Here is a 21,609-nt window from a genome sequence, read left to right as displayed (position 1 = left end):
GAAACCATAAAAGATGGATGTTGCTTCCGAGTCTAAAAAGTGAAGCTGGGAGTGCAGATTTAAAGCAGGGGGGCCTTAAGTCTGTGTTCTTTTAATAGCTGCCAGGGGGTGGAGCCTGTTCCTATAGAAATCTTGACCTATAAATGCTTTTGTGATATTATTATAGATGCAATCAGTCATTTTGGGTCATATCTAAAAGTAGATTACAGTCACTCCAAGAGTGTGTAAGGAGGATTTTTCAGGGCATGCGTCGGATTTACCCCTTTGTTCATACTGTCTATGCTTGGAAGGGACAACAGTTAAATAATAATGGGATAACACGTTCCTGTGCCATGGCCTAAAAATTAGCAGACGAAAGAAATATCGTCGAGTGAGATCACAGTTAATTAGACAAGTGTAGTCCAAAGTCATACAGGATGTCCTTGTCATTGTTTTTTAAAAGGTTTGTTTGTTCTAGTAGATCGTGAGCTTTCTGACTCACATTTTCTCTTTTCTGATTCTGTGTTTTAATTTTTGTCTACATTTTTCAGAGTACAGTAGTTGTTTTAGTATCCTTGGTGTTTACCTGTCTACTCCCTCTTTCTATGTCTGTCCCCCTGTTTCAGTTAAATTGTCGTTTGTCTACTTTCTGGTTCATTTTAAAGGTTTACTTTCCTTCAGTGTAGTTTCACCTTGTTTCAGGTATGTGTTTATTTCCTGTTTTATTCTGATAGTCTGTTTTCATCTGTCTTGCTTTGCCCCTCCCCCTGTGGGCTTGTCTTGAGTAACTTCACCTGTGACACGCTCCCCACCAGTCTCCACTCAGCCCTGAGTATTAAATGGTCCTGATCATATGCTCTTCTTTGTTCTTGTCAGCTGTTTTTATCCCTCGTTTCTCTCAGTTTTCTAAGTTTAGGTCCTGCTTTTTTCTCCCCTTCCTATTTACTTTGCCCGCGATTGACTTTTTTTTTAAATTTCGTTTGTTTTTTCCATCTCTTTGGGTTACACAGTTTTTCCTTCCATTTCTGATGAGCCCCCTGGGGAAACTGTTAAGATATTCATTGTGTGTACTCATGGTGTACAGTGTGTTTAACTGCATTATGGTAACTGTTGTTTAACAGAGAGACAGTATTATAGTTGTCACCACAAGGAGGCACTGTTTCATTGTAAGGGCACGTATGCTGAGTCATCACGCCCCTGAGGGAAAAAAAGTATACAACAACAAAAAAGGCACCCATGAGGAAAAGTTTTGCCGCATGTTGATGTGGAATAAAGTTCCCAAAATATTAAGGACATTTTTGCCTCCGTCATTTTCCTTCGAGTTGATCGCTGTCGATGCTGCAATACTCAACAGAAACAAAAAACAGCACTTTACACAACAATTTTTTACCTGTATAACTTTTAAATATTTCTACCTTGTCAGTATTTTCCAACCTGCCTCAATTTCCTTAGTGTAGTGCAGTAGTGCATATATCTCCCATATATATCCCTGTATGTAAAATGTATGTAAAACTGTGCCTGTCTAAAACGTTGCTGTGCATAGAAGGCATTCAAACATGAATGACTAAAGTCATTTGTTTCAGGAAAGTAAAGCAATTACAAGTAAGTATAATCATAAAACATATCATAATCATATATATATATATATATATATATATATATATATATATATATATATATACACCAGTGCCCAAGAACACCTTGTGCATCTCTCTACAAAGTCAAGGCAGTCCTGCCTTTGACAAAACAGCAGAGAACCAGCTGGCAATTTAAATGTAAGCTGTAGTGATAGTTGAGTCACAGTAGGGTTTTTAGGTTGACCAAAGTTGCTAATTAAAATGTGTCATTTCTTTAGTTCAGCTTTGACGAAGGTTGTAGAGGAAATCTGATAAATAGCATGTGCAGAATTATGTAATTGTCGTCAGTATAGCAGAGGTGTAAACATGACTGCTGAATTTAATATCCAAAGCATCTCATCTTGTCTGGTGTCACATTAAATTTTAGTTTTCAGTTTCTGTATACACGTTTTTCAGTTTATTTTGCTTTGATTTGGGAATTTATTCCATTTTTTTCCACCAACATTAACAAATAACACAAGTGGGCTCCCACAAGTAGTGCTCTATTCATCTGTTGCGTTATGTGGTTAGTCAAATTGCCTCACTTCACTTTTCCAGTTCAAAAAAGCGACATTAATTTATTATATATCATAAATTTGTAGTTGCCAAATACACAAAATGTCACTAAACTGCTTCTTTTTTTTTTTTTACAGATGTAGTTACTCTGTGTCAGATTGTAAAGTGTTAGTAATAATTCAATGTATCCATCATAGCTTCCCTTTACAGATACATGAGAGCTTAAAATCCTGAATGGCTCTAGAGAAACTCGTCTTCCTCTGTAAACTGGCCTCTCCATAACACATGCATATGTAGAAGGGCAAAATGAGGTGATCTGTCCCACCAAGTCCACATGGTACTTCACACTCTGCCAGCATAATGACATAGCATGGGCTGTCTCGGTAGCCAGCGTCTGTCCATCAGCTTCCCCCAGAGCGAGGCGTTTAAAATGGATCTGGGTCACAGTGGGATCCCCTCTGTCCACCCGCTGGAACCTGGAAGCATTCAGTTCATTTGTGACAGATCTGCCTGAATTACTACAGCCAATCCATGTGACACACTTTACTGACAGTGAGAGCTGCTGCATTATGTATTAACACCTAGACGGTGTGTTCTTTTTCAGTACACGCTGATGCATTCAACATGCCACTATCTCTGTGTGAATGACAAAACTGACATTTGCTCCACTTTTTTGATTCCGTACTCGAGTGACTGCTGTTTAGCACTTTAATAACACTTTAATAACAGTACTCAGTATCAGTATTCTCTCATTCTACCTTTAGTCTGAGGCTCTTCTCTTGTTAAGGCTCATTAGTTCCAGTAAAGGGAAATTTTCATACAAGATCATTTTCAACTCTGGTGACAGTCGCAGTAAAAACCTGGGTACATAAAGAATCTTTTTATTTATTTTTACATTTTGGTTTAGAAGAACTCGACTGGTCGGCACAGTTTCAATCTGAATCTGAGCTTTACTAAAAGCATCGACTGTCAGCTGAGCTTTAACATTCAGTGGTTAAATAAGAGCAAATACGTGCAGTCTTTTCCAAAAGCCTGACGGCATTCAGCCCTGTGGCAGCTGGGATAGGCTCCAACCCTCCCATGACCCTGAATTGGATAAGCAGAAGAAAATGGATGGGTAGATGTATGGTTGGATAGACTAATGGCATTACCTTTGCAGATGGGTGAAGGCTATTAATTATACCCACATGTTTCAGTATATTTCAGTAGTGCATTAAACTGCCAGGTTTTGTATGTAAAACAGTGTTAAGCCTTATCTATGTAATGCATCTGTAGTGCATCTGTGCACTGCTGTTGCAGCAGACTGCATAGCCCTAAGAGTTTTGTTGTGTTGTCGTCCTGCTGGGTTTCAGGCTTTAGTGAAAGAGGACATCTTTTAAAAGGCTCGGCTTTGCATGACGCACTTGATGTTCTCTAGTGGGGGAGATTTTCTTCTTACTTTTAAAAACAAAATACTTTTTGCATCAAGTTACCTTCACTTCATTTGGTAATCCCCTGTAATTCTTAATATGTAGCAGGATTCTTTAGCTGTCAGTTTATTTGAAGGCACGGACTTTAAATTTCATATATTTGATGTGAAATGTCAGCTTGCTGACCAAACACATCTAAAGAAATAGAGACTCCAGCCTCATGAGTAACTGAGTTTGATGTGAATGAGCTCCATGCTCCATGTTGCCATGCATGGGACTAGATCTGATTTATTTTTTTTGTATGTATATATAATATTTAATATTTTTCTTTAGGTCTCCGATATGTGCTCAGTTTAGTACCAGAGGCACTGCACAATGCTGGTGATCCCATTCATATTTATATAAAGGCATCACACCCATGCATACTCTGAACCGGAGATTACCTCAAAGCGAAACCATCTTTGCCGGGTGATAAGCTTTTGAACCTTGGCTAAACATTTGTGGTACATTTTAATGTGTGAAATTTATCTAGAGGTCTGTTTTTCTGCTCTGGGGAAAAAGCAGTTTCCCCAATTACTCAGATAGTAAAAGGTTATTTACTCGGTACAAAACCTCTGTTCATAGAAGGGTAATTTAACTGGGTTTTCTATAGCTGCTATAATTGGCCCCTTGATCAAACCTGTGTGACTGGAAAACAGAGTACAGCTGCAGGGAGGACGGACCGAAGACATGCTTTATAATGATGCAACGCACCTAGCCAAAATAGTCAAAACCGTTTAACTCTCAAAGCCTTTACATTCAAAAACTAACTGAATGTAAAAGAGACTCCACCAACTCCACATTAAGGATGTTAGCAAAAGTCAACATTTGTCTGAAATGTCACAAACTCCCACCGGCAAATCAGCGTCGGTGACATACGGGCACCGATCTTTCACAAAGGCAGAACTCAAGCCACTGTCATCAGCTCAAAGCCTCTTAAAGAGCTCACACGCAGCTATCAGAGCTGTGCTTTTACTGCCTTATTGAATGATAGATGAACATATTTAAATGGAAATAAGCCACAACTGCATAACCATGAGTTGGATGTTGTTCAGGGGGGGGAAAAAGAAGATATAATTGAATAAAGGCAATATTTTCACTTATTGGAATTCCCATTGCTTCTCAGTGACAGAGGTCTCACAACATATTGCTTTGTTCTATAGCCAACAAAACAACACATTACAATATTAGCGCAACATCAAATGACACACCCGCCGCAAAGATGGATGACCGTGAGGTGCAGCCGCTTCCACGTACCCAGACAAAGTGACTATAATCAATCATCTTGGTAAAGCGCTGCTAAACAGTGGATTCTGTCAAATGGAAGAAACACTTACAGGCTCATAACTGAGCAGTGGCAGTTTACTGCTCACTCGAGACACTGAACAAATCAAAGCTTTCATGTCTGGGGATATAGCAAATAATGACTTGAGTGGATGGAAGGGCTGACTGATACTCTGCTGAAATAGAGAACAACATTTGTCACGTTATTATAGAAGAGCCAGTCGTGCCGAACTCATAAAGGTCAGTTTTTCACTACTTCAACACTGCGGCATAGATAATGCATAAAGTGTAGTGACTGTCAAGGCAAAGCAAGGTTATTTGTATTGCACAGCAGCTATGGATGGCCTGTATAACACGGGTGTATAATGTATTGAATAGGACCGATAGAAGAATCTGTTCTCAGATTCTGAGTCTTCGAAAAACCCCGAAAACAAAAATTGGATCCCTTGAGCCAGGAGATACATTGACATTTTTCATAAGCTGTTGTCAAACAGGCATATTAACAGTATTATAACAGTAATCCGGTCGTTAAGTCTGACATCACTAGCCGTGTCTGGACCTAAACTCCGCTGCAGGTCCATATATCAAACGATCACTATGGCATTACTGAGAGTTGAAAAACTGTCTAAAGTCTTTCATCTTTAATAAAATGATCAGCGTTCTGCTCTACCAGGTGTAACAATTGAGTTTAACATCCAGGCATCCATGAAAACAGAATTTATGACATTTAACGGAGTTAGAAGTTAGCAGGAAGTTAGCTCGCTAGCTTCTATCTAAATACAATATAGCATGTCCTGACTGCAGGGTTTTGGAAACAAATTAAAACGTACAGCTCTGCTATCACTTCCAACATAAATGAAGACCAAAAACTAAACAGCAGTGACATTTGTAGGGTTACTGAAGTTTGGCTAGCTGGTATATAATGATGTGCTACGTGATCGCTAGCGACACAGCTATGTTAGCATAATATAAACAAGATAACTTTTTTTCCACTCAATAAAAGTTAACGTGAGTGTTCTCGGTGGTCAGGAACAAATGTAATCGCATGGCAGGATGCTGTAAAAGGACCAAACTTCAGCCAGGAGAACAACTGAGATAATCCATCCACAATACGAGGTTAGTTACATCCTAAGGTTTTAAAAACTGAGCTTAAATAAATGATTAGCGGTAATAAAAGCAGAGGGAGGTCAACAGTGATCACTGACTGTTTTAGGAGCCTTTTGAGATTAAATAGAAGAAAATACAAAACATTAAACATGTTAACAACACAAAAGCCATATTAAACGCAGACTACTTTAGGCCCGGAATTAGGATTCGTCACGTCATCACTTAACGACCGGATTAGATTCCAGTTATAACCATCTTATTTTTATTTGGGCTGTATACCTCATGTTTGCTGTGCTGCTGACTGGTTTAGTTTAACTTGATTTGTAATATGTTTTTGACTTGATTGTTATTACTTTTGAGTCGGGTCAGTTATTCTATATAATAATGCAGTCTGAATAAATCAAAAAGGGGCTTCTTTTTTATTACCTTTCTTTGTGTCTGCTGATGTTGACACACTTTTATTTGCTTTTGTTCTTCTCGTAACAGGAAACCACCACCATGACTACCAGCATAGCCACCTGGACCTGACCGCCCTGACACCTAAAATGGGTAAGAAACTGCTTGACTGCTGATGTGTAGTTACAGGCAGAGTCCAATTCACTGTGTAACCCTAGACTGATAACGTGATATACTCTTTTTAGTTTAGCCTGATTTCATGGCAGTCATTGGCTTCATTTTCCAAAATGATATGCATTATTATCTCTAAGTGATAGAAAGCCGAGCAATTTCTGTGATAGACTATTTCCAATTTCAAAAACAAAAGTATGCCTTTCACAGGGAATTTAAAGTACGAGGAGCTGATAAAGAAATCCTCGGAGAAAATGAAAAGCAGAAGGTGTGATAATCAAAGGATCGCCTGTGCAGTTTGCTCGAGTTATTGAAAACCCAGTTACTCTCATAGCATCCCATCTATTTTTCTAAATGTGATTTTCTGTGAAAGGGGAGCAGCTCTTCACTGTGGAATTACTGAACGGTTCTGCATCTAAATGGCTGTGAAATGAAAGAGGCAACCTGGATTTTTAATTACTTACAAAAATCCCCTCTGTGATATTCTAAAACTGCAGAGGCCAGTGTTTTGTGTCACTGTTTCGGGTTAAAGTTATCGTCATTGAGTCATTAAACAAAGTTTTTTACCATTAACGGAGCGCTGCCATCCACATCCTGCCTGCGCTTGTCTGCCTCTTAAACAGGCCGGCTTTTCATGGGAAAATGGGTTTCGAAAGTGCTTTCAGAACCAAATAAAACTCTTCAAACAGCACTTTTGAAGTCTATTTAGCTTCTGATGAGGATCATAGCTGCAATGCATAATTCAAGAGTTGCTGGTTTGGACGTTTTTGTTAACCCTTGGCAGCATTCCTGCAATATTGTTTTTGACCAAGGGCGACCTCTAGTTTGAAACATACTGTGCACATTGATTGTTATTGATCCTTTCTTTCTCACTTGGATTTGTTAGCCCACAGACAAATGAGATACGGTAAGTAATACACATACACATGGTGTTTATGTGTATCTTTTCATCAGTTTTTCTTTAACATAATTCATGTATAGTAGCAACTGAATTCTTTTCCTGCACACTGAGGGTCATTATTCTCCTTTTCTTTCCTTTTGTTCAAGCGCTTGTGTATATTTTGCAGTTTCAAAACTTCACATTGCTGCATTACAATCCATGACCTTTAGTCCAACCTTAAAAATCTTTTCTACACACATTTTTTTTCTTTCCTCTTCCTTCACTCAACCTACCCCACAAACCCCCACACACACTTTCTGATTCTGTGAATGTCTCCCCTCTACACCATATGTTCCTTGGTGTTGTGTGTCCCTATCCTCCTTGCTGCAGTAGTCGCCCGGTCCTATTTTTAAATCCAGCACCCGCGTCCCTGCCTGAATCCCAGCCCTTTCCGCCCACCGCGCCTCCTGACCCGTGACTGGGCGTCCTAAATTCTGAAGCCACAGGAGCTCTGTGCAGTGCAGGGAGCTGTAATGGTGTTATACATATCACAGATATCCCCAAATGAACTGTTAAAGGCGTGCAAAATGATCTGTCGTTTGAGCTGCTTAGATGCAGTTGAGTGACGCAGTTTCCCGCTGACTCAGAACTGCAAAGAAGACAAATTAGTCATTTCATTGAAGCTGCAACTTCAGTAAATAATATCCTTGAAATGCCTTGACGCAAAATCCTCAGCAAGCCTTAGCAAGCAAAGCGCTCTTTGTTAAGCATAGTCCTTTCTAAAATACAGCCCATTCTGACTTTTTAATTTTTAGTTCAGTTCAGTCTAACATGTTATCTCTTCTTTTTAAAGTTCTGAGTATGTTTCTGTCCAGCAAAGAATTAAAATTACATCTTCCAAACTGGGATCCCAGTCTGAGAGGTTCTTAGTGCCAGAAGTAGCCATGTTTAGACAAAAGGCTGAAGTGTAAACTATCAACCAGTCCCAGCAAGCTTGGTTCACATTGTGCATCCATAGATTGTACTGATGCATCCAACAGATACACTATATGGTCAAAAGTACTGAGCTACCTTTACATTACCTACAGAAGCTGCTCGGCAATGGAAACCTATACCATGAAGCTCCCAGTGCACACTTTTTGTGCTGATGTTAATCCCAGAGGAGTTTTGGAAGTCTGGAATTACTGGTGAATTTCATGCACCATGTGCCTCAGCACTGGTTGGGATGCTGTGATTTCTAAATGTTTCCATTTTGCAAAAATACAGTTTACAGTTGACTGTGGAATATCTAGTAGGAAGGAAATTCTGTTGCAAGAGTGGCATCCTATGAGAATACCATGCTCGAATTCACTGAGTTCTTTAGAGCACAACATTCTTTCACAAATATTTGGAAAGGCAGAGTGCATGCCTTGATATATGCATACTTGATTTTTTTCCACCAGTGGCAGCGGGACTTTTGTCCATAAAGTAGTTAAGGCTGACGCACTGGTAGCTGTTGGTCAACAAATGTTGAAATGAAAAACAAGGATTTGTAAAGTTTTTTTGCAGAACTGTTCATCTTGAAAATGAAATATGTGTAGAGATGTTTGCCTGGCCATGCCAGATTCCAAAAAGCAGGACATCACAAGCTGAAATGATGCCGAAATTCACCGCTCAGTTGTGGCTATTTTTAACAAGCACCACAGTTCAGAAGAAAAATGACAGTGATCATTTGGAGCGAGCCCCAAGTTTTTGGCATTTCTGAGAGAACTCATGCAACTATCTTAAGGATACATACACATATGCCCAAAATAAACTATCCAAATGTCACAAAAGAAAAGATGTTCTCATCTGAATGGAGCCATGTACCAGGCTTAAATATAAAAGGGTGAGAGCGACTTTGAAAACAAAGGGGAAAAAACCAAGAAAAAGTTGCAGACGGTCGCAAGGAATAGGCGAAAACTTTCGACATGGTTCAGAAGAAAGATACAAAAACCACTTGAACCACATCATTTCATGAGTGGATGGAGGAGGAACAAGGAGCATATGGAGGATAAGAACAGAAATAACTGGCCTTTTCTGTTAGTTCTGACTTTAAAACAGCCCAAATCTGACCAGCATGCACATAAGATATGGTGGGTGTAGTTACAGTGGTTACCCCAGTTACCCGTGCCCACATTCACATTTTTAATACTCTAACTTGCTGTTCAGTGTCTCAGTTATTTATTAATTTTATTACCAAAAGTTGAAAAAATGTGTAAAACAGTCCCTAAATGCTCTGTAGTCTTGCTCAATCTTTCTCAACACACATTTCCCAGTGTAGAGCCCATCCTTTTGACTGACTGTGTGCTGACTGCAGTGCACCACTTCCTCCCCTGTCCCCTGTAGAGCGACCCCAGCGGATGAACAACATCCTGACCTCAGCCACGGAAGCCTACGACCTGTCCCTGTCCAGATCCTTCCAGAACCTGAGCCATCTGCTGCCTTCCTACGAGCTGGCCCTCAAGTCTGACTTAAGTAAATACTTTCCACAGATCTAGCAAGTGGTCCTTCAGTCGTCCTCCATCACTGTGTCATACCTGATACGCTGCAAAAACACAGGCGATGACATCACCCTCATGTCGGGCCTGTGCATTAGAGGTTTTACTCGATTCACCGCGCCGGGCCCGATGAAACATCTCAATGTCCATTACAGAGACATGCATCATGATAACTACCTCCAGATGTTTGTTAGCTCATCATACAGATAGTACTCTCACTTTTCACCTTTTTAGGGAAATAAACTTTTTAAAATGCATGACAGCACGCTCAGAGGCTCCACACTCATTCCCATCCACTCATCTATCGGCTCATAGACTGACATCTAATTGGCGTGTAATTTAGTTCCATCTGTGGCCCATGTCATGTTGCTAATGTCTCTTAATGACATATTAAGAACCATTTTTTTTTTCAGCTGAATGGCTTCTATACAACAACTGGATGGCACTTTAATGTCTCGCCAATACTACAGTTCATTATCCTCATGGTGACATTTTCAGTTTGATGATAACGTGGATGCTGCTGCTTTAACCTCCTCACTGGTGCATTGTCCACTGGTTCGTAGAATGGTTTCATGTGATGAGTCAAGTTTTTCTTCATTTATTTAACTTTCATTAAAGCCACAAGTTTCCTGAGGTATGCTCCATCTGTGTGGAAGGTCTTTCCTAAATGACAGTAAATTACATTTACCTTTATTGCACAGTAAGATGGGACATGAGGCATGAACAAGAAAACAAATAGGAAATCTCGACTATTTATGAATTAAACATTTTTTAATGCGATCTTTAAATTAAGCTGTTTATTTAATGTTATGTTTATCTTGTGAATTAATTCAGTCCCAGGTCATTAAACTGCAGCTTTGCTCATTTCTAGGCTGGGCACGTGGATTGTTAGGGTCCATTGAGTTGACGTATTTAGTGAGATTTTATAATCAAATATTGATTGCATATAGCCTTATTCATGCTTGACGTTTCTGGGGCATGTTTCCATGTAGCCAAAATTAATCAAACTCAACAACTGCATTAAAAGTACCTCCACACATTTGCATCAACATAAAGTATGAATGTTTTTCTATTGCATTAAAAAGAATACACATGCATCTTCCATACAAAATACAGGCATCCGGTGTAATGATAAGGAGGTTTTTGTTCCAGCTGCATATACCTATTCCCTACCAAACACCAAGCAATCACTTTCCAATCTGTCGGGGAAGACACATTTTTCCTTACTCACTGAGTCACTGGCAGATCTTTAGGTCTGTGTGTCCTTGGCTTTGCAGACAATTTCACAGCAACCGCCTATAACCTCCAGCAACTGCTTTTTCTCTAGCAACTGGTGGTTGCCAGGCAGTTGCCAACCAGTATCTAGGCCTGTGTGAGTGGGGCATTAAATAGTTCAATTCAATTCAATTTTATTTATACAGCCCCAAATCACAACAAGAGTTGCCTCAAGGTGCTTTATATTATAAGGTAGACCCTACAATAACACATGCAGAGAAAAACCCAACAATCATACGACCCCCTATGAGCAAGCACTTTGGCGACAGTAGGAAGGAAAAACTCCCTTTTTAAATAGTATGCTCTAAATGCTCTAAAATTCCACAAAATATATAAAGCTGAAGCAGATCAGTCATTCCAGCAGCTGATGTGGGCTGACATGACTGTTAACAACTGGCATATATATTATATGTATATATAAAATTGCTTTTATCCTACTCGCTTATAGCTTTAGCACCCAGAAAGTACACATTTCATCGCTAACTTCTGGGTGTACTTTAGTTTTCCCTTAAGCTCAGAAAGAGCTTCACAAGAGTTTGCAAAAATGGTTCAAATAAAACCTTCAAAGCATCAGGAGGAATCTTAAGACAAGGTACGCACACAGAGAAAGCCACTTAAACATGTCACTGGTCCTTTTTTACACTGTGTGGTTATGTGATAGAAAAACATGCATCAGAGCAATCTCCTCTCAGCGCATTCCACATTTGTCTTTTATAAGTTTGTCTTTTCTTTCACTTATCAACTCAGGGCTTTGCTCTTATCTTGCCAGAGTCCTGTACAAACACAGAAAATCACAGAGATGAATCATGTTGAACTACAAAGAAGCTTTTTGAATTTGAGACAGGGGCCCAGCAGAATTTGTCAAACACGCAAGGAAAGTCATCCCTTGAAGAAAAAAGAAGTTCTAGCATGAGTGAGATCTTTGGAAACAAGCCTAAAAGTAATATAATTAGTTGCAATTTTAATGGAAACCATCTGGAGAGACGATGATTAGTAAATTTAATTAGCATGGTTTATTTGCAATTTAAAATTGGCAATTATAAATCATTTCTGGTGTGTAGTTTTTGTGTGTGTATGAGAGAGAGAGCGAGAGCGGCACTTCCATCCTCTCCGTCCTTCAACGACGTCAACGACGCAGGGATTGAGGACGCAGCTCTAAAATAACCCGCTTAGCTCCTCCAAGGAGGCGGCACAAAGAAGGAGAAACCAATCATATTTGGCTCTGCTGTTTTTCCCCTTAATCACCCTTAAAAGGGATTAAAACACCTTTTAGAACAAATAAGCCACCTTTAATCCGCCCAAAAAGAAATACCTAAATGATATTACTCTATCCTCCTTTTACAGTCTACCACTCCTACTCCAAACCTCTGACGATCACTTTATAATTGATGTTCCACCAATTTCACGAGTGTTAGCGCATTATATAATTACGGTGTCCTGTGATCAATAGCTGACACATAAATACACTGGCTATACTGCATGTAATCTAGCAAAGTGGGAGCTGGGGTTTAATTAGCAGTTGTTAGCAATTTCCTGTGTTGTAGCTCTGCTTCACATTTGGGACCCTTCAGCCTCTCGCAATCATTTTAACAGTAAAGTGCTGCGTTTTATCTGAGCCGCAGAGATGAGATCAAGTAATTTCCATTGCCCTTCTTAAATCATTTCAGCCACTTACACTGTAAACAGTGGAACATGTGTACATCCATAAAGAATAAGACCTAAATCAAATGGAAGCGGAGGCAGTTATAGAGGAGCAGGCCATTTCGAGGATGACTTTACTTATCTCAGTGGCAGAAAGGAAAAAATAGCTAATTTCAGCTGATTGTAACAAAAAGCATCTCTTGTTTTCTGATCTGTTCTTGTCCTGTCCTATGAAAACTTTGTTTACTTTTATATTTGAAGTCAATGTGTAGGAATTTGTAGAAAGTGGGGGACGTTGCTACATTTTACTACATGTGTCAATAGCAAAGCATCAACCCTAATGAATGACATCCTTCAGCATCCATCTAAAGATAAATACTGAGTTATATAAAGAAAAAGTAGAGATTGAGACAATAAACTGAATAGAAAAGTGGTTACTGAGGTCATAAATCATAAAAGCAGTACAGTCATTTTCCCATAGACTTCTATACTAAAACAGGCATTTTGCACCACAGTCGAGACAGTACAAAAGATAGATGTCGTTACTGTGACGTCACCTGTTGGTTTGCAAATTCCTGTTTTCAAGCCTCAAGATGAGCCTTTCAGGCATCTTGACTGCAAAAAATATATGTGGGGAGGAGTTGGGAAGACTTAAACTGCTTGCTCATTAGCTAACGACTGACAATTCGTTAGCAAACAAGTTCGCAGAAAATACCACAGATGGTCATCCTTTTGGAAACGAAATCAGAAAGTTGCTTCTCGTAGACTTTTTATGAGACTTTTTGCAACCTTAGATATCCCCATGGTGGTGTTCACATAGACCACAGTTTACGACATTTTACCACAAGGAATGAATGCTAATTTAATCTTTAATCTTCCCTTTTCAGACCCTAAGGTTATATAGACTCCGCTCCGTGTTGTGGGTTTTTTTCTTATTTATGCCATATCATTATCTGAGTGTAACTCTTGAGATCTTATTGACTGGAAACTTTACTTTGACCTGTCATTAGAGATATGAGCCGCAGCTTGTCAGTTGTGTCTATACTTGTAGTTCGGTTGACATTTCCCGCCGTAATGTCATATCTAAACCAACCCTTCGGGGAAGAATGCTAGACCGCATCGCCACAGGCAAGAGTTGGCCTTCCCTCATTAGGAATGCACAGACTAGTGGACATTAAAACCTCAGAGTGGGAGAAAATAAGGTGACCTTCTGCATCCAGGCGTGACATCTCTCCCAGAGAGATGAGCATCCAGACAAACAATTCCCATCATCCCCTTTCTCCACGACCTGGTGAAGCGTGATATAGTCCTAAAGCGCCAATTCAACCTCTGTGTTCTGCAGTAATTAACTACTGCAGAGGTAACAACTGCTCAGCACAATAGTTAATCAGGCAGGCTCCTTGGTAGCCTTCCCCTTTTTGCGAGCACAGCCAAAAACCAGGTAGACAGAAGTCTGCTGAGAGCTACCTGTGGCTAATACTGCGGTAATGATTTTACCATTAGGAGTGTGTGCACACAGCGGAGCGGCGGCCTGCTTTCTGGCAGAGGATTAAATGACTGGTTGCCCGTTCAGGCACCACCCGCGCATGAACTGTTGAGTACTGTGGTTTGCTGATGAGTGTTCTCAATGCTGAAGGACAAATACATTGACAAGAGCTTGGAGTTATCCTGTTTTTCACGAAGGGAAAGGACAAAACAATTCAAACTGCTTTGAATAGCACTTTCCAGCTGGTGTGGGATTATGTTATCAGTTCTTACTGCCACTATTACCGTGGGGATCGCATTTTTGTGAAAGACCGGGTTAATCTGCCGCCGCAGCTGAGTGTTTTGTTATTTGACTTAATGATGTCGCGAGACGCACTACGCAACCGTCATCTGTACTGAGCCACACAAATGGCACGAGCCTGGCCTTCAGTAATAGTAGATAGAAAGCTTCTAATACCCAAATAGCCACAGAAAAGAGATTTTATGCTCAGTAAAGAGTCTCCTTAGACTGGGGAGAGTTTTTTTTTTCTGATGCAGGTACAGGCTCTTGCTTGTGCAATAATTTGTTTTGATTACTAAAACGTATCAGAATGAAAAATGATCTAATATGCTGCAAAGCACGACTTGCCCAGGAAACATTTTGGCAATGAGCAACCATTGCTTTAATATTCATTCAACACATTGTGTCATGATTGGACCAAATTTAGACTTTCTAGCAACGGGGTCTTATTACCCAGAATTCTTTGTAAATCAAATGGAAATAAGATAATTTTTAATTCACGAGCTACAAGGTGGGATTATTCTGCAACCTTCGATTCCTAACACACTGACTTATGCTGCTGACAGTCCAGGGTTAGACACAACTGGATTATATTACTCATACCGAAAGAGCAGAGTGATGATCGTCGGGCATTATGTGACAGTCTGAAGGTCAGTACAGCTAAGCTCACCATGTGTTCCTGTGTACATAAACGACATAAACATGTTTATTCAGTGTTCCCTGATTTACTGGTGCCTTTCTGTATATGCATGTTCTCCTAGTACTCTCTTAGTTTTCCTCCCACGGTTTAAAGACTTGGCCATGGGTATGAATGTGTGATTGTCTGCCTTTCTCTGTTTGTTCTGGACTTATGACTTGCCCAGGGTGTATCCTTCCTTTTGCCCTATGAGAGGGGAGACAGGATCAGGCTGCTCCTGATCATAAGCTGGATAAACAGTTAAGAAACTGGGTGGATGCTCATCATTTCCTGGTTTATAAGGAAGGTTCCCGACTCCCGCTGTTGAGCATGGAAACAGCACCCCCACCCCCCATCTGTCTTTCCACCTCATAAGCCACACTGCAGTTTTTGCCAGTGTACTGCAGCTATTTTTGACCAGGGATGCAATGTTGCTGTTTCAGTGATTGATGGGTGCATTTTGCTAATTTGTTGAAATAAAGCTAGCTGCGGAGAGATGTGGCATAAGCCAAGCTATCCAAAATTACAGCCATTCAAAGCAAAGCCATTAAGACTCAATGCCTGCCTCTCCCTGATGATCTTTGTCTCCTAACTCCCCAGGTGATAAAGACATAGATGACTACTACGCCAGGAAGCATCATCCTGACTTTGGTGGACGGGGACCAACCCACATGGTGAAGCTGAACGCAGAACCCCAGCAACACCAGCAGCACCAGCAGCGGCAACGTCCTCGTCGAGTCCAAAGGGCCATGTCGCAGGACCACGTCCTGTCTCCTCCCAGGACGCCGCGACGTGGAGAGTACGGCCTGTCTTCCTACGGTGTGATGGCGGCTGCAGCATATGGAAGCAGCCGCCACCTCTCGGAAGAGCAGCTGCTCTCAGCGGACCGCCTCCATTCCCAGGATCCGCTGTTGCTGTCCCCAGCAATGAGGCGTGACAAGTTCCGGGAGAAGGCCATGGCGAGGGCGATGTCTCATGCTGACATGCTGATACCCACCACGCCAGTTATGGACCGCCACAAGGTGACCAAGATGTACTCTCAACCCAGTGCCTCTACTGACTCCTACAACACGCTGACGGTCAACCAGCAAGTGACCACGTCTAAGAGGCAGGTGTTTGCTTCCCGACGAACACACACGGTGGACCACCTGCAGTACATTCCCGGCCACCACCACACATACCACACTGCCAGTAAGAACGAGGTAACTGTTTAACTCCGGGGTTGAAGCATTCCTGAGACCCACCACCAACATCGACAGAAGGATACTCAGCAGAACTGTTCAGTCTTCTCATCAAAACAACCTCCTGCATTTAAGAAAAGAGAACAAAAAAATAACTCTTCCGGCTTTTTAGCACAAGCTTTCTGTGTCATCCAGATTTTGGATAATTAGAATCAAACCCTGGCAAAGACATCTCTCTTTTAGAGCATCATAAGGGCTTTGCGCGGCGACACAAAGATCCTTCATGTCGGACATTAGACAATGTGAAGAAAATATTTTTTAAACTGGATTTGGGACTGGAAGGGAATTGTATCAACTTTATAAATATATAAATATGATATATTTACTATTTGTATTTTCAGTCCTTGTTATAGCTTTAGAGATTCTCATTAACTGATGTAAGCACTTCAGATGGTGCCTCTTGAATTGTCCCATTTCAGCGATGAAGTGGATTTGTGGGTTAAAAAGCACAATTAATGACTTCCCTTTTTTTCGATTAAGTTTTCTCTTCTTCTTCTTCTTCTTCTTCGGTGAATGGCCAGAACATATCAGCTTATTAGTGAAAAACAAGGCTATTTTTGTTGCATATAATAGGAGATTGTAAATAGGCTACATTAGCAGCATTAACCTAGAAAAGCTGGCCCTCCGGCATTATTTTTTCTCCCACCTGGAATCCTTGATTCCTACTTTAAAATTTTGTTTTAGATAAGGTGAATTCCCCCAAATAACATTATTTCCACAGATGTCGGCAAAATATGTGGATTTAATATATATCTGGGGGGTATTTTTTTCTTTTCTAACTGTGCTTGTAGCATAGAATGATTGTGTGTGAAAAAAACTTTTACCAGTGTTGACTGGCAGCTTCAGTCTGCAGAAATAAGTCTACAGGTGAAAACGGAGCCTGATGGTCATTCAAATTTGCTGAATTTCCATATCCTTGCTTTGTCATCCGTAACCCCATCCATCCATAATTCTCAGTTTGTGATTGGTCAGCTGCTTCCATCTCTACATATCAAGCACTCCGTGTTAAGAAGTGCACAAGTTGTGTAATAGTTTGTCGATGTGATGGACCAATCAGTACTAAAGAGGACATCACATCGCCTGTCAGTGAAGCATTGATTAAAATGTTTGAGATATTTTCATTAAAGCAATTGCCTCATTGTATGGAATCCCATATGCTCTTAACTGAACAATCATGCTTGTTGTCTTTGCTTTCTGTGCAATATTATTGACTATAGTTTACCAGCAGAACCAGCAGCGAAAACCTATACGGTGAGAGATGTTGCAGTATATATACCTCAAAAATTCAATTGAAGAAGTCTCAAACTTTGCAGCCAAAACAACCATTAGATATATCAATCTTCCAATTCTTATTGAAAGTTGTTTAAACTTTACTCGAATAAGATTTATTAAAGTTTTATGGGCTTACAGGTATGTGAAAATACTGTGCTTCTGTTTTCAGTTGACCTGGGAGGTGGGGAAGGTTTTCTCGGTTGCTATATGAAGATCCAGTCCAGGAAGTGAGACAGTCGGGGTCCAGATTTTATACTATTAATAGAAGTGTGGCTGTTAGGATTTGTGTAATTCCTTCAGGGCTTGGGTTTTCTACATGGACTCGCCACAGTGTGTCATAAAGATTGCCAAAGACAGTTTTTTAAGGCAAATTTCTATTAAGTGCAGGAAAATTTAAGCGTGCCATTGCACTTTTTAACTACAGGTGGAGTGTCATGCTGCTTCCTGCCAATCTAGTCCCTATTTAAGTCCCAATTCAAATCCCAGGGAAAGCCAGTTAAGCACCTCCTTTAGGAAATGGTCACATGTCCAAAAAAATAGCTTTCTCACTAAGACAAGTCCCATCTTAATTTAAGCCTAGACTGAATATAAAAGATGGACGTAGCCACCAACTTCAGCTTTCTGCTGAAGCGGTGTGTCTGATGGAGAATCCAAAAACACTTTCACACCCTTTAGAAATAAACATCCTGCTAAATTAAAGATAATTTGTAACTAACAATTGAAACTATGAACTCATACAGAAAGTGTCACACATCAAGTGAGCAGTACAGTCATTTTCTGATAGACTTTTATTAAATTAGTACGGAGCCCCGCAGGGGACATGGGAGAAGAAAAATTAAGGCGGACTTTTGTGAGATCCCGCAAAACTAACTCGGGATCTCGCAAAACTTTTGCGAGATCTCACAAAACAAACTCTTTCTGGGTCACAAAATACACTTTTAAGATATTTTGAGGCGTGAATGTAGTTGTGTAAACGTCAGATACCTGCTCGGTTTACAAGACATCACATATTTGCAAAAGTGCTCCGACGTTTTCGGAGATCTGACACCCACCATCTCGAAGCTAACGGGAGGTCGAGACCTACTACAGCCGGGAGGAACACCGCTTTCCCGGCACATCGTGCCTCGACCTCCCGGTCGGCTTCGAGCTGGCGGCCTCTGAAGAATGCGGCTAAAACTTTTGCGAGATCCCGAGTTTGTTTTGCGATATCTCGCAAAAGTCCGTCTTAATTGTTTTTTCTCCCATGTCCCCTGCGGGGCTCCATAAATTAGAGATTTAAAGCTACATCCAACTTTTATATTGTAGCTCAGTTTATGGTATAAAGGCCAGAAATGACATTATGTTTTCATTAAAGGTCAGGAAATGCTCCTCAGAATAACCTTTGTATTTCTACAGACTTGCTATTTCCATTCCCAAAATGTCAGGAAATAAGAAATTGAAATCGTGTCTCTTTGTGACAACTCTCAGCAGACTGGACAAGTAAGATATCAGGAAAACTGTTGTTTCTTTCGATATTTGAGTGGTCAGCCACTGTATATACAACTTGGATACAATGTTACTTGTGATTTGGACTGTGCAATTTAAATGGAAAACTTCAAAGGAAAGCAATGGCTCATTCCATTCAATTCTGTGATTATGCTCAAGTACGCTCATGCATTGTTGCACGTTTTCCTTAAGTGTGCTTCATTTCTTGTCATAACAATACATTTAAAATTGATTTACGTTGTGGAGCATGAAAGGTTGGCCAAATGTATCTCAAGTTCAAGAAATGTATTTCTTTGTTTTAATGTGCCACTTTATGTTTTAATGTCAGATATGCATTTAATGATGTCAGTTTGAGGTTGTCTTTTTTCCAACTTTACCGTCTTTGTACACTATTTTTTTCTTCCTATATTGGAAAGTGCTTGCACAAATGAGGGCCATTTGAAGAAGGCGTGATTAATAGACTGCTTTAGACAGATATGTGTTCATCCAACTCGCTCGACTAATTTCACAAACTTCTGCTCCTTCTTTTCACTTAATTAATAATGATGTCATCCCAAGAGCCTTTTCTCTATGTGCAATATTTCCTGTTCATGCAGTATAGCTCTATAGCTCTATTACTCTTTTTAAAAAGTTGTGAAGTTCATTGGCTGCCGTACAGGCTTTGTTGTCCTTTTTATTTAGGATTGTATTGTCTTTCATAGTCAAAGAGGAGTTTTTATAATACAGATAAATGTGGTATGAATGAAAACACGTCTATGTAACTGCACAAATAACCGGAGACTAACTTAAAGGCTTCAACAAACAAATTATGACTGTTCTTGTGCATTTTTCTGTTTACAAATTATTAAAGCAAACCATGTGTGTTGTATATATGCGTTTAATAACGTGTGCTTATATAAGTCCAAGATAACAAAACTCGGAAACCCGTAGCGTGAACCTGGGGAGGACTTGGATATTATGCAGATGCAGAAGCACCAAAAACTGCAGTTCCTCAAATGGCCACAGGAGTTTTCCTCCAAAAGCCAGTAAAAAACAAAGTAAGGTCTCTGCCACATAGGCCTGGTCACTAACCTTACTGCTTACGGCTGGAAAAAATGTGAATTCGGGCCAGTTGGTAAGTGTTTGCAGGAGGTTGCTTGCTGTTGCTAGGTGAAATTAGTCACAAAGAAAGATATGATGCTGCAGCAAAAACCTCCTTGCAATTGCTTTTGTTGCTAGCAGATTGCCCTGACAGTCAGTACTTTGCATTGAACTCTCGCCAACTACTCACTAAGAGGTTGCAAAACTGTGAAGCTTGCAATGCAAACCTTTGGAAACATGATGGTTTCAGCAGTGAGACACAATTATTGTTTTTGTTTGTGGTTTGAGCATTTGACGTTTCACTACCCTCGTCTGATAGCCTTTTTGCAAAAAAGTGGGCGATCTACTTCACTAATTAATCCTTCACAGGTGGCATACTTGGTCAAAACTGGAGCCTCCCAGCAAGTTTCCTGGTTTGAACCCTGGTGAGTTCACTTCTGTGTGCTTTCCATGGATACTCTAGCTTCCTAACACAGTCCAGTGCATGTCAGGTTAGCTGGTGATTCTAAATTGGCCATAAATATGCTCTAGATCAGTGGTTCCCAAACTTTATTGCTAGGCCCCCTTTTGTTTTACAAGAAAAATGTTCACATCTTTTTTCACATCACGCTGTGCGCCACGTTATTGTTTACATGAGATGAATTGCAGAATCGCAGTTACTGTTCCTCCATTTAGAAAGGCAGAGGCGTCACAGTGTAATTATTTTACGTGTAGTTGTTTTTTTCCTGTGTAATAATATTCAACATTGCAATAATTACAATACCTTTTTCAAAAAATGCCTCTCTGTGCAAAATAGGTTTAAAAACATAAACAGCTGTGGGATCCTGTTTGTCCGTGATTTGAACCGGGGGACAAATCGTGGCAGGATCAGCCTGATGTTATTTGTATCCAGCTGTAACTTTACTGTATAAAGAGCAAAGATCTCCAAAATGTCAGGAGTAGTTAGTCATTACAACAAGTGTTTGTGAACTAAAAATCAAGAATGTGGGATACTGTTTGTCCGTGATAGGAAGAGCCCAGCGCTGCTCCCGAGGAAGGGAAAACCAACCCTGCAGGGAGACCTACCTCAGCACTTGTGCAGGTGAAGCCAAAGAGCAGATATGCTTCACCATATTTTCAAGTCTTTGGCTTAGAATGAAGTTGGTTTGGAAACATATTCAGCGATGCTTCATCTCCTGCTTTGCGTTTGTGTGGGCGCCCCGTACTAGTAGTGTCCAAGCGTTGTTGTTTTTTTCCCCTTTTCATACCGCCCCCCGCA

At 40.4% G+C, this 21,609-nt stretch overlaps 1 protein-coding gene across 3 annotated transcripts in view; it reads left to right on the top strand.

The window, feature by feature from the left end:
* The window catches only part of LOC308411885 (shisa family member 6), an 85,125-nt gene extending 65,060 nt beyond the window's left edge, over nt 1-20,065 (top strand). Inside the window, exons 6-9 of one of the 3 annotated variants that reach the window (XM_080905929.1) lie at nt 6,437-6,499; nt 7,404-7,424; nt 9,765-9,893; nt 15,874-20,065. In XM_080905929.1, coding sequence (XP_080762055.1) covers nt 6,437-6,499; nt 7,404-7,424; nt 9,765-9,893; nt 15,874-16,487 — 827 coding nt within the window. In that variant the 3' untranslated portion in view covers nt 16,488-20,065. The remainder of the gene's footprint in view (nt 1-6,436; nt 6,500-7,403; nt 7,425-9,764; nt 9,894-15,873) is intronic. The other 2 variants (XM_080905930.1, XM_080905931.1) reach the window with 2 other exon arrangements.
* The last annotated feature ends 1,544 nt before the right edge of the window (nt 20,066-21,609 follow it).

The sequence above is a fragment of the Rhamphochromis sp. 'chilingali' genome (genome assembly GCF_963969265.1).
Source record: "Rhamphochromis sp. 'chilingali' genome assembly, chromosome: 15".
NCBI classification, from domain to species: domain Eukaryota; kingdom Metazoa; phylum Chordata; class Actinopteri; order Cichliformes; family Cichlidae; genus Rhamphochromis; species Rhamphochromis sp. 'chilingali'.
This window is presented reverse-complemented; position numbering and strand designations above follow the sequence as displayed.